Source organism: Diabrotica virgifera, chromosome 2, assembly GCF_917563875.1.
Source record: "Diabrotica virgifera virgifera chromosome 2, PGI_DIABVI_V3a".
Lineage (NCBI taxonomy): Eukaryota > Metazoa > Arthropoda > Insecta > Coleoptera > Chrysomelidae > Diabrotica > Diabrotica virgifera.
This window is the reverse complement of record NC_065444.1, coordinates 90,958,401-90,970,245: the sequence shown is the minus strand read 5'-3', so window position 1 is coordinate 90,970,245 and position 11,845 is coordinate 90,958,401. Positions and strand designations below refer to the sequence as shown.

Genomic DNA, 11,845 nt, shown 5'->3' with positions numbered 1-11,845 from the left:
AGGTACCATGCGTATTCCATTCATTTCCTATTTTCTCACATACTTCGTCTTTCAGTTTCGTAATCATATATCTTGGCTGATATTATATACCACGGGATTATCCCGAACGAGTTCAATTAGCTTCTATATGACCATTTCACAAACAAAAACAAGTACAAATAAACAACTGGCAGTGAGTCACACGTCCCACGACCCAAGAAAACTGTACGCCGATGGCAGACGTTCCCATGTGAGACCTGCGAGTGCATGCACTGACCGTAGGATGGGTTCAATTTGCGGTATCTAGCTTGTAAGCGTGCTTCACAAAACTGTCCACGCATTTCGCCGGCGCAGGTTGTGTCTCGGTTAGGTTCAATTTGCGCCAGGGCTAAGGCCGTCCATCCTTGCCGTAACGCAACTATAACTCGACTGCGATGCAACAATTGTCAATGAATCGCATTGTTTGTTGTTCTTCCACCAACGCGATTGATTTGCAATCAGATACGTTTAAGATGTTTAGCAGTTCAGATGACGATGTCGTAGTAGTGGGCTGGTACACAAGAAAGATTAAAAACATTTAGACTATATCGAACAGTGATCCAGCCCACAGTCATCTACAAAAGCGAATCATGGGTTAGGAACAAAAATCAAGAATACGTGCTGAACATCTGAGAGCGGAGTGTTCTAAGGAAGATATTTGGGGGAGTAAAAGAGAATGAAGACATTTGGAGGAGACAAAAAAAATGCAGAGGTCATAAACCTGTGCCAAAAGCCAGGCAATTAGCCAGATCGTCAGACCAAAGAGACTTAAATGGTTAGGCCATCTTGCGAGAATGGCTGACGGAAGGTGGGCAAAGGACTCGATGCTCAGGGGCGAAAGAAAGAAAAGAAGAGTACAACCACGGAAAGAGTGACTATAAGCGTGTAAAAAAGACGTTGAAACAATCGGGATAACAAATTAGAGAACTACGGCCATAGATAGAAATAGATGGGGGAAAAGTGGAAAACTTTCAAATCATGGGTCTTTAAGGCCTGTTGAGCAGTATATATAACTTCAGTTTTCAGAACTGCTGGTCCTTCGTTGTTGTTCTCCAATCTTCTTGGTTCTTCTCGTACCCTGTTAAAAAAAATCATAAAGCTTTCCCATTCTTTTAGTTTATCTTAGTAGTGCAGTCACTGGAGGTGGATATGAGCTATTACCTCCGATTTCGTTGAACCTCCATAGATTTGCATGAAAATTGGTGAGTGCTTAGAGGATATCTCAAGGAACAAAGGTGACATGGTGCCAACTTGCGCTCTTACCCTGGGGGTAGATGCCATCCCTTCTCGGGGGTGAAAATTAGTTTATTGAAAATAACCCCATAATTCGATAGAGGGACAAATTCTAAGCAAAATTTGTTAGATAATGTTATTAAAATAAATCACAACTTTTTGAGTTATTGAAGATCAAAGATTTTAATTTTTCTTGAGAAAAATACATGTTTTTAACTGATTTTTCATCAATAACTCAAAAACTATAAGTTTTTGCAAAAAAGTTAATATTACCAAAAATTAAAGCTAATAAAAAACGAAATAAGTCCTTTACTAGAAAAACCTTATAGTGTTAACAAAAAGTGAGTAATAGGTAATTGAATATATTTTTTTTCGGCGAGTAAAAAAATCTAAGTTCTCAAGCTGAAATAACGGGAAAATGATACATTTTATAACATAAACTTATTTAACATTTGTCAAACTACTTAAAAATATCTATTAAATGAGCCCCCGAACATGTTGATAGCATTAAAATTTATGCTCCAAAACTTTTTCAAAATTTATTTTTTTTTTAAATTTTCCAAAAAATGTTATTGTCTTTTTTTCATAACTCCGTTTATTTTTAAGACATCAGGTTTATCTAAAAACTGTTTGGAAGATAATTCCAAGGGCTATTTAACCACGTTAAATTTAATTTTTTAGACCCCTCAATTTTTTAAAAATAAAAGGTTAAATGGCACCGGTTGCATGGTTTTCACAGCAAAATTTAAGATTTAAACGTTTCTATCTCGGTTATTTATTACCCTATGGAATAGTAAAACAGGTAAAATATTTGACACATAATAAACTAAAATTTGGGTATTTATAATTTTTTACGTATACTGAGCATTTTTGGAGTTGTTATCAAAAGAATATGAAAATTACAATAATTTTAAAAATTATGATATTATTAAATTATATCTTTTTTTTTAAATATGCATTCTGAACCGGTCAAAATTATTGAAATCATTTCTTATGCTAATATAAAGAAGTTATTGGAAGGATAATTATAAATTTTAATTTTTGTGAAAATGGCGTATGTTTTATTTTTCACTTTTTCCTAAAAAATTCGAAAGGGTTCTTTTATTTTCATCATAACTTGCTTAATTTTGACGCTACTAACTTGTTCTGAAGCTTATTTAATAGGTATTTCGAAGTACGTTGACAAATGATTAGCAGGTATATTGTGTATATTGCATCGTTTTCCCGTTATTTAAGCTTGAATACTTAGATTTGAGTACTCGTCGAAAAAAAAAATACACATTTAATTGCCAATAACTCACTTTGAACTAACATTAGTCTAGTTCTTTAAGTGAGGAATGTATTTAGTTTTTTATTATCATCAATTTCAGTAAGAGTAACAATTTTGTAAAAGCTTATAGTTTTTGAGTTATACGTGAAAAACCGATTTAAAACATGCATTTATTTACGAAAAAATAAAATCTTTGGTCTTTAATAACTCAAAAAGTGTTGATTTATATTAATAACTTGATATAACAAATGTTGCTTATAATTTGTCCCTCTATCAATTTATGGTATTATTTTTAATAAAATAATTTTCACCCCCGAGAAGGGGTGGCATCCACCCCCCAGAATAAAAGCGCAAGTTGGCATTATGTCACCTTTGTTCCTTGAGATATCCTCTAATTACTCACCAATTTTAATGAAAATCGATGGAGGTTTAACGAAATCGGAGGTGAAAACCTTCAGTGACTCCACTAAGGTCGAATCTAGAAGTTTGTCATCCGTGTTTAACGTGTTGTTTTTAGCTATCAAAAAATAAAGTCATAAAGTCATTCCGCTATTGTTTTATTGCTTAATTTGATTTTTAATTGTTTTCCTAGCACCTCACAGCTCTTCTCTACTTTTCTGTTCTTTTTCTTTACAAATTTTAGAGATACATAAAATAAATTAGGTTAACCTAGAAAGTGTACAAATTGTAATAAAACTTTTAAAACAAAACCATACTTTTATTTTTAGTCTACATATTTACGACGCAAACACTTCGTAGAATACCGAAATGTAACAAACTTGTTATACATATTAAACGCTGAACTGAATAGGCCTCTTAAATTTTGCTGATAGATGAGTTTTGCATGTCAAAGCAACAAGAATCGATTTTCAATCATAATAATGTCTCTCAGTGGCTTCATGCTCCTCTCCACAGGCGACTTGTAAATGCATTCCGGTCTATCTGCATGCCCTGATAGCATATTCCCTCTGAGTAGGTTTTAATTAAGAGACTCGGAAACAATGTTCGAAAATAGATTCCATTGCGATTACTGAGACAAAGGGATTTGATACTAATTGGCCAATTATATTTCAGTTAAGTATTTTGTTTTTTAATGTTGTTCTGAAGCTATTTCCTTGTGGCATTTTTATGATTAACTATTTAGATGAGAAGCAAGCCACAATCAAATCGAAAAAATAATTTTACTAAGGTTTCGAAGCCCAAATCGTGGTTCGTTGTCAAAATACAAAATACTACTAAATTAAACAAAAATGTTGTTGCTAAGTAAAAAAATTCTTCTAATAATTTATTTATTCTGACTCATTTATATTGGTAATTCAGACGTATATTATACATTTTAAAGTAGAAGCCTTTAAAATGATATGGCCAGTATTTATGAGTTGCGTTCCTGGGACGATTTTACTAAAAGATAGTTTATTCGATTACATGAAATCAATCCCAACTCAAGAATATCCGTCGCAAAAAAATCATAGCATGTGATCTGTCTTTAAAAAGACAACCAAATGCAAGATGACAGTAAAATTCTCGCGTTAGAGATTCCATAGTATTATTTTATTATTCCATATTTTGTTTTTATCTTAATTTTACATAATTATTTGTTTTTAAATGTTTTTCCTAATTTATGCAACATACCTGGCCTTAGTTTTAAGTATACTACACCCCCTTAATGCATCCCCCTTGAAGATCCATGCCAAGTTTTGACAATATTGGCGAAAGTCAATATCTCACAGTTCTTTTTTTTTTATTAAAATATACCTTGTTCCTAAGACGTGCAGTTCTACGTAGGGGTCCACTGTACTTGGTCTTGTCAGGCCAAATATTATGATTAAAAATTATTCTACTTTTAGCAGCATTGCGAAGCATTTCATACCTGTGGATTCCTGTCAATTGGTGAATATTACGCAGCTATGCATATACTCTATATTTCTTTCTAGTACTAGTTGCTGAAAAGTAAGTCGTTGTTCACTTCTCATAATATCTTCCCTAATATGGATATTCACGAGGCACGCTCTTCTTAATACTTTCTGATTTGTGACACTGTCCTTCCACGATATTCTAACTATTCGACGCAGGCACCATGTTTAAAACCTTCAAGTTTGTTAATGGATCTGGCCTTTAACGTCCATGCTTCCATTCCGTACAAGAGAACAGGCTCAACGTAATTCTTTAGCATCTTGTATCTCAGGTCGAAATTAAAAACAGCTTTTCTGTCTTGTTTATTTCAGTCTTGGGTCCCAACTATCAGCAGACAATCCAAGTATTTAAACTGCCTAACTTGCTCGATTTCTTGTCCATCTATCAATATGTTTGCATTTGGGTAAATATTCTTACCTGTAATCATTGTTTTTGTTTTTTTGATATTTAGTTTTATTGCGAAAGTTAGTATAAATATGCCGTTTATTTTAATACTCATGTTAGAGTCTGCCATTGCTTCTGCGAATAGTTTTTCTACATAAAGTTACAACATTAACGTTAAAAACAACAGAAGAAAGTAACTTGAAGACGTATTGTTACGTTAATAGAGTGTAGATTGTTGATTTGCATTCAGATTACAAACATTTTGTTCAACATGATGTTATAAAAATAGAAGAGTTCCTATAGCAGTGTTTCCCAACGTGGGGCCCATGCCTCACAGGGGCAATTTGATTGTTAAGGAGGGGCAATTCGAATATGACTCAACACGGGTTTAACCCTCCCGCTCCGGGTCATTTAAATGCAATGAGAAAATTTCTGAGAAGAATATTAAAGTCTCTATTTGCTGCTCACGCTCCTACTTCAAAACTAATAATCGTTTCCTTGAGGCCAATAGTTATTAAATTTCTTTATTCATCGCTAAAACTGGAAAAAATTATACTATGGGAGAGAATTTAATAAAACCGACAATTACGCATTTCTTAAAACGGTTTTTAATAAAAAAGATGTAAAAGCTATGCCACTTACTAATAATATTGTTAGCGGAAGAATAGACGAAATGGGTGAAGGTATTGAAAAACAACTTGTTGAAAAATTGAAAACAAGAAATTTCTCAGTGCAAATGGATAAATCAACTTTGAGGGACAGTGCTGAGGCAGTATTGATAACTTATATCTTGTGCTGATAATGGTGTTCCTAATATGATGGACAAAAAAATGGCCTGCTTAAAATTGATGAAAGATGCGAATCCAGAAACGATTCTTGTGCATTGTGTTATACTTAGGGAAAACTTGGTAGCTAAAAATATATCGCCTGTTCTAAATGAAGTAATACATTCTGTAATAAAGTGTGTTAATACTATTAAATCTAATGTCAAATTAATATGAGCGTCTTTTCAAGCTATTTTCTGAAGAACAAAATGAAGGCCACGTGAGACTCTTACTTCATACTGATGAAAGAGGGCTGTCTGAAGGAAAGTGATTGAAAAGATTTATGGAACTGTTTGATACCGTTAGTGATTTCTTAAGCAACAAACCTGAAATGAAGTATCGTTAACAGTCGATGGTAAAGCATGTATGAGTTATTTAGGCCAAATTTTTGAAAAACTATATTTATTAAGTAAGCAACTTCAAGAAACAAATAAAAATCTTGTCGATGCAAAGCAAATATATGTATTTTGTTTCATTACCAATATCGAGTTATGTCAGAAATATATTAACAACAAAAACTTTGAACAGTTTCAATGGCTCCAAAAATGACTACCGCTTTACTTATTACTGTCAATCATCTGAATATTCTATCGGCTGATTTAAAATAATGATTTTCTGATTAAAAACAAATTTATGTTCAAACATGGATGGTGCAGCCAATGTTAGTGGGTTTCAAAAGCAGCGATGGCATGGTTCCTGAGGAAATATAAATCAAATACCCAAATTCAACCAAATATGCAAGAAAGCTGTTCATATTTCTAGTTAAATGTGGATTTAGTGCTATGAATGATTTTTGAAAAAAAAAGAAATCAGCTGGATATAACAAAAAGTGGAGACTTAAGGATGAAGCTAGCCAACTTGAAACCTATTATAAAATCTCTGTGAAGCAAGTAGCAAGAATTAAGCGCAAGAATCTCACTAAATTAAAATAATAAATTATAGAAAAATATTGCAAAAAAAAATTTATTTGAATTTGAGTTTTTCATTATATGACTTTGACTATGGTTTGAAAATTTACTGGCGGTTTTGTTAACAATTTCCTAGTGATTTTTTTCTAAAACCTATCATTTAAGTTTCGTAAGTGAACTAACCCTTTTTTTTATTAAAAATTATATACGTTACATAGGGGGCATAAGAATTTTAGAAAGGCTAAGGTGGGGCATGACTCAAAAAAAGTTGGGAAACACTGTCCTATAGGGAGAAGGAAGAGTTTATAGAAGTCTATAAAAATGGTGGCTAAAATTAAAACATTAATTTTAGCACATAGAATATTCTGTCTTTCTATAATGGTATATATTTAGGTACCTAAGAAAAAATAAAGATATGTACTGAATTCGCTCAGCCGAGATTTATTTTGACACATTCACAAAAAGGACACAAATTCGCAAAGGACATTTTGACACAAAAAGGAGAATTATTGGTAATAGTGGGAGTGTATACTAAACTCATAAAATTTTGTAAAATTTATTTTTACAAAATATTTTTATTTTGTACAATATAGTATATTGTACAACAAGTGAGAAAAAGACATATTTATCACGAGCGCAGAAGTTTGTTGGCACGAGGCGAGGGCCGCAAATCAAGCGAGGGAGAAATATGTCATTTTCTCATGTGTTGTACACTGTACTTTTTCTATGGATGCGGTTTTGTCAAGAGTTCAAACTTTAAAATTAAATAATTTAGGTACTTTTAGGTATATTATATGCATAAATTAAAATAAAATACATATACATGTAAGTATTTAATATTTTTAAAATTTACATACTTTATTTTTTTAAATTCTAATTAACAGTTATTTTTGAACAATTTTGAAAGGTAATTCCTGGTAAGTTTTGATTTAACACATTTATTTGACAACATTAATAATTGTGTTTTTCTATGGATGCTATACAATGTGCAACTTCTCTCACTACTTACATACATTCAAAACGAACAATTTCTCAGGCTGTGAGAAAAGTCGACCATTGCAGTGAGAAATATTTTTTCTCGCGGGTTCCATACGTAGAATCGCGGTTTCCATGGTAACATGCACAATACAAACACAAATATGTTTGTCAAATAAAATGTGTCAAATCAAAACTTACCAGGAATTACCTTTCAAAACTGTTCAAATATAACTGGTTACTATAATTTTAAATAAATAAAAGTATAAGTATAAATATTAAGAATATTAAATACCTAATATTTGTATAATATGTATTTTATTTTAATTTTGGCATATAATCTACATAAAAGCACCTAAATTATTTAATTTTGAAGTTTGAACTCTTTGCAAAAATGCATCCATAGAAAAAGTACAGTGTACAACACGTGAGAAAACGACATATTTCTCCCTCGCTTGATTTGCGGCGCGAGCCGAGGTACGATGCGAGTGAGAAATATGTCTTTTTTCTCTCTTGTTGTACAATATACTTTTGTATTGTGCATGTTACCATGGAAACTGCGATCATAGTATGGAAGACCGTAGGAGAACCCGTGAGAAAAAATATTTCTCACTGAAATGGCAGACTTTTCTCACTGCATGAGGAATTGTTCGTTTTGAATGTATGTAAGTAGTGAGAGAAGTTGCATATTGTATAGCATCCATAGAAAAAATAATTTTCTCATTTGTTATGAATACATTATCATGGTGTAAGTAAATAATTATTGATTGGGCTCTAGCTACAAGTAAAACTGTCAAAATCTGATCCGCTTCACCATATTGGTTACTTGGGCTATACTACTCTTGATCGTAAGGTCAAATATTCGCGATCATTTTAGTGATTGTTTTGCCAGTATAAAAGTCAAAATTATAATTGTATCCGCTACTTCCACAATAATCCGAAAATTTAGAAGAGATATATAATAGTATTTTAGAAACTGCCAGGTATAAACACGTGGCAAATCCAACATGGCGGCTGCAAAGTGTCAACACGTAGCTAATCTAAAATGGCAGTTGTCAAGTCGTCTTTTCGTTTGCCAAATTGTCTGTAGGGCACTTTGACGTAAATTAACAAACATTGTAGTTCATCTATTATCTACCACTCATCCGCCATTTTTATTCCTAATTAAGTTGGATTATGTTCTAAAGTTTTAACCTCCTATATAAGTTACCTTCTGGTTGGTAAAAGATGGTAAATGTGTTTTTCTGTAGGAACCGGTTATTATGTTTATGAAAGTTAACTAAATCGTGCAGTTGATGAACTTTTTCTGATTCGTTGAATTATCCTTGAATCCATTTCTCTAGCTTCTTCTATTGTCCTATTGTTTCAGTATGTTTAAACCATTTCTTTGGACTAATAACAATTAGAAAATTAGTTAGTGAAGAAGTCAAATCAGGTAGTTTTTTCAGTCGGCTATCTACGATTTGTTAAGTTAGTATTTAAGTCTCTCCTATTTAGCTATTTATATAAAAAATTTATAATTGTCACTGTCAGTAGAAAAAGTAATAAAACGTTGGAAAAATTGTAAAAAGAACGAAATTTGACTGAGTTTCCATTAATTAGTTGCAGCTAACCTAATTTTATTGATTTTTACTTCGAAACCTGGCAAATTAAGGAATAGAACAGGAAGTCAATCTAAAGTAAAAGTTATCTTGTTCGAAACAAAAGTAAGCTTATATCAAGACCCCCTCCAAGAATGACATACAACGAGTTTGGAAATCCAATAGATGCCCCAACTCCAGTGAGAGTAAGACAACCAAAAGTCAATTCAAGCCGAAGAAGCTCATTGTCACGAGCTTCATCAGTATACTCAACAAGGAGTAACCAGTCCATAATCGATCTTGAAAAAGAATATGCCTCAAGAAACAAACTCTTCGAGACAGAAGAAAAGATTGCTGAATTACAATTTAAAATCATAGAAGAAGAAGAAAAGGTTGAACAAAACTCTGAGGACTTTTCAACTCTGAAAGAGATCTCTCCAGAAGACCTGAGTGTAGTTGATGCTGAGAAGCTAATCAATGTACAAATAAACCTGCAAAAAAGTAAGAAGACATTGAGGCACCTTCAGCTAAAACTACAAGGCCTTCAATCGTTAAGTTTAGTTCAAGAAAAAAGGCTTAAGAATCTTGAAGAGCTTAAAAAGAAAAAAAGCTGAAGCCATTCGATAATCAATCGCCGAAGAGCAGTATATAAGATGTAACAATGACGGTGAAGCCATCCTTCAAGATAAATCAAAATTTCAACCTCCTTCAGCCCCACCAGCTGCTCATATGCACTGCAGTTAGGGATCAGTAGCTACAAATACAGACGATGAAGATGAAGAAGACGTGCAAGCTTTGAAGAGTTTGGAAGAAACGACGATTAAGAAAGAAGGGAGTTGGGAAACAGGCTAACAAGCCGATAAGGATCCAGCTCTTGCTAAGTTATACACAACCAATTTCGAAGAATATATCTTAGCTGAATTTCTCCAAAAAGTAAAAGTAGACCCTAACGAAACAGAAGACAAGCGATGGTACCTACCTGATTTTTTTGCCTTTCACCCAAGTAAAAAGCCAAGACTTGTCTTTGATGCAGCTTGAAGAAGTAAAGCACAGTCATTTAATGATTCCGTTCACACCGGACCGGATCAACAACTTGCTGCTGTTCTGATGAGGTTCCCATTGAAAGTCAAAGGACTAATCATCGTGAAGCTATGTTGGAAATTCAAAATAGACTGGGAAGATCAAGTACCAGACGTTATTGGCATCCGCTTCCAGGAAGAGTTTCGAATAATTCCTGAGATTCCAAGATTCTACGATGTGGATTTAAGTAAGGAATTCCAACTTCACATCTTTTGTAATGCTAGCAAAGAAGCATTTGCGGCAATGGCTTACGTACGAGATCATACGAGAGGGAGCTTAAGTGTTTCAATCATCGCAGGAAAAGGAAAAGTAGCAAGAGCCAAAGGAATGCCAATACTAAGATTGGAACTCGATACTTCTGTTGATGGAGCCAAGTTCAAGGAGTATGCGGAACAAGCTTTTGGACAAGATCTTAACTTTGCAAGCTCTTTTCTATGGACTTATTCAAAAATTATAATGTACTGGTTGACTGCTTATGACAGTCAACTTGAGAAACGGGCCATGATCAACTTCATTCACGAGAGGGAGCCGTTATGGAAAATGCCTGTTCCGGATGTCAAAAAATATTCAACATGGACTAAACTGATTATGAAAATAGCAAGCTTCATCAGATATTTTCGATTTAAGATTCAAAAAGTTTAAGAATGTAATAATATGAGCCTTGCTGATGTTGTAACGTTACAAACGTCACATCTTATTATATATTTTATTTTTAAATAATTATTTTACTTTATTTTCTTTAATATTTCATTAGTAAATATTTTCGTCTATTTGTTTTACCAGTTTTCGTCGTTAAAAACTCGTTGGCGCCCTCTTTTATTATCCTCTTTTATTACCCTCTTTTATTATCTTCTATTTACTATATCTCTTTTTATTTAAATCATCAACTGAACATACTGAACATACCCCGTATTATTACTCTGTAAATATCTGTCTTTTAATACGGAACATGCCTGATACTTCATATTACTTGGTCGTCATTTTAAATATCGTTTTTAATGACAGTGTCACTTCATCCCTACTCCCTGACAGAAATTGAAAATGGAAGGGAAAATTAATCCTTAAAACGGCATGTAATTTGAAGATAAAATCATTTTGTTCCATCAAATCATCTCTCTTGGGGTAAGAATAATATTATATTGTAATTACATTTCTACATCTAACAGTCTTTCTAATGTTTTTTATATCTAACCTAACCCCAATGTCAAACCATGTGTTCTGATATTTTAGTTTTAAATATATTATCTTTTTAATTTATATATATGTACGTTGAGTAATCAAAATTTTAACTATTCTCCTCATCTAAATTTCATTTAATTTATTCTTGTCATCTGCTACTCTTTCTGACGATTAGAACGACAGATGGCACACGTTGGTTTTTCTTCTTGATGATTGATATGTGTCTCTATTTTATAGTTTTTGGGAATAAGATCAGTCCTCCCTCTGGGAGCTTCAACAACCCTCAATCGCCGGCGATACAACAACGAGGACAAAATCATCCAGACTGCAATGAATTCCACCTAGACTGCAACCAATCAACACCTGTAGGCCTGGTGACCCAGAACATCCACGTCGCCAGAGCCCGTTGCAGAACCAGCAGCAGTACCATACGACATCAAGAAGTTACTATCAGCTACCAAAAGCCATAAGTATAATCCA

At 33.1% G+C, this 11,845-nt stretch overlaps 1 protein-coding gene across 1 annotated transcript; it reads left to right on the top strand.

The window, feature by feature from the left end:
• Positions 1-10,213: 10,213 nt before the first annotated feature.
• On the top strand, positions 10,214-10,828 carry LOC126880751 (uncharacterized). The gene has a single exon (XM_050644800.1). The coding sequence runs from the start codon at positions 10,214-10,216 to the stop codon at positions 10,826-10,828; it is 615 nt and encodes a 204-aa protein (XP_050500757.1).
• Positions 10,829-11,845: the final 1,017 nt, after the last annotated feature.

Bases quoted from the DNA above. Each gene is read 5' to 3' on its own strand.
- LOC126880751 (XM_050644800.1), top strand. From the start codon at position 10,214: ATGAGGTTCCCATTGAAAGTCAAAGGACTAATCATCGTGAAGCTATGT.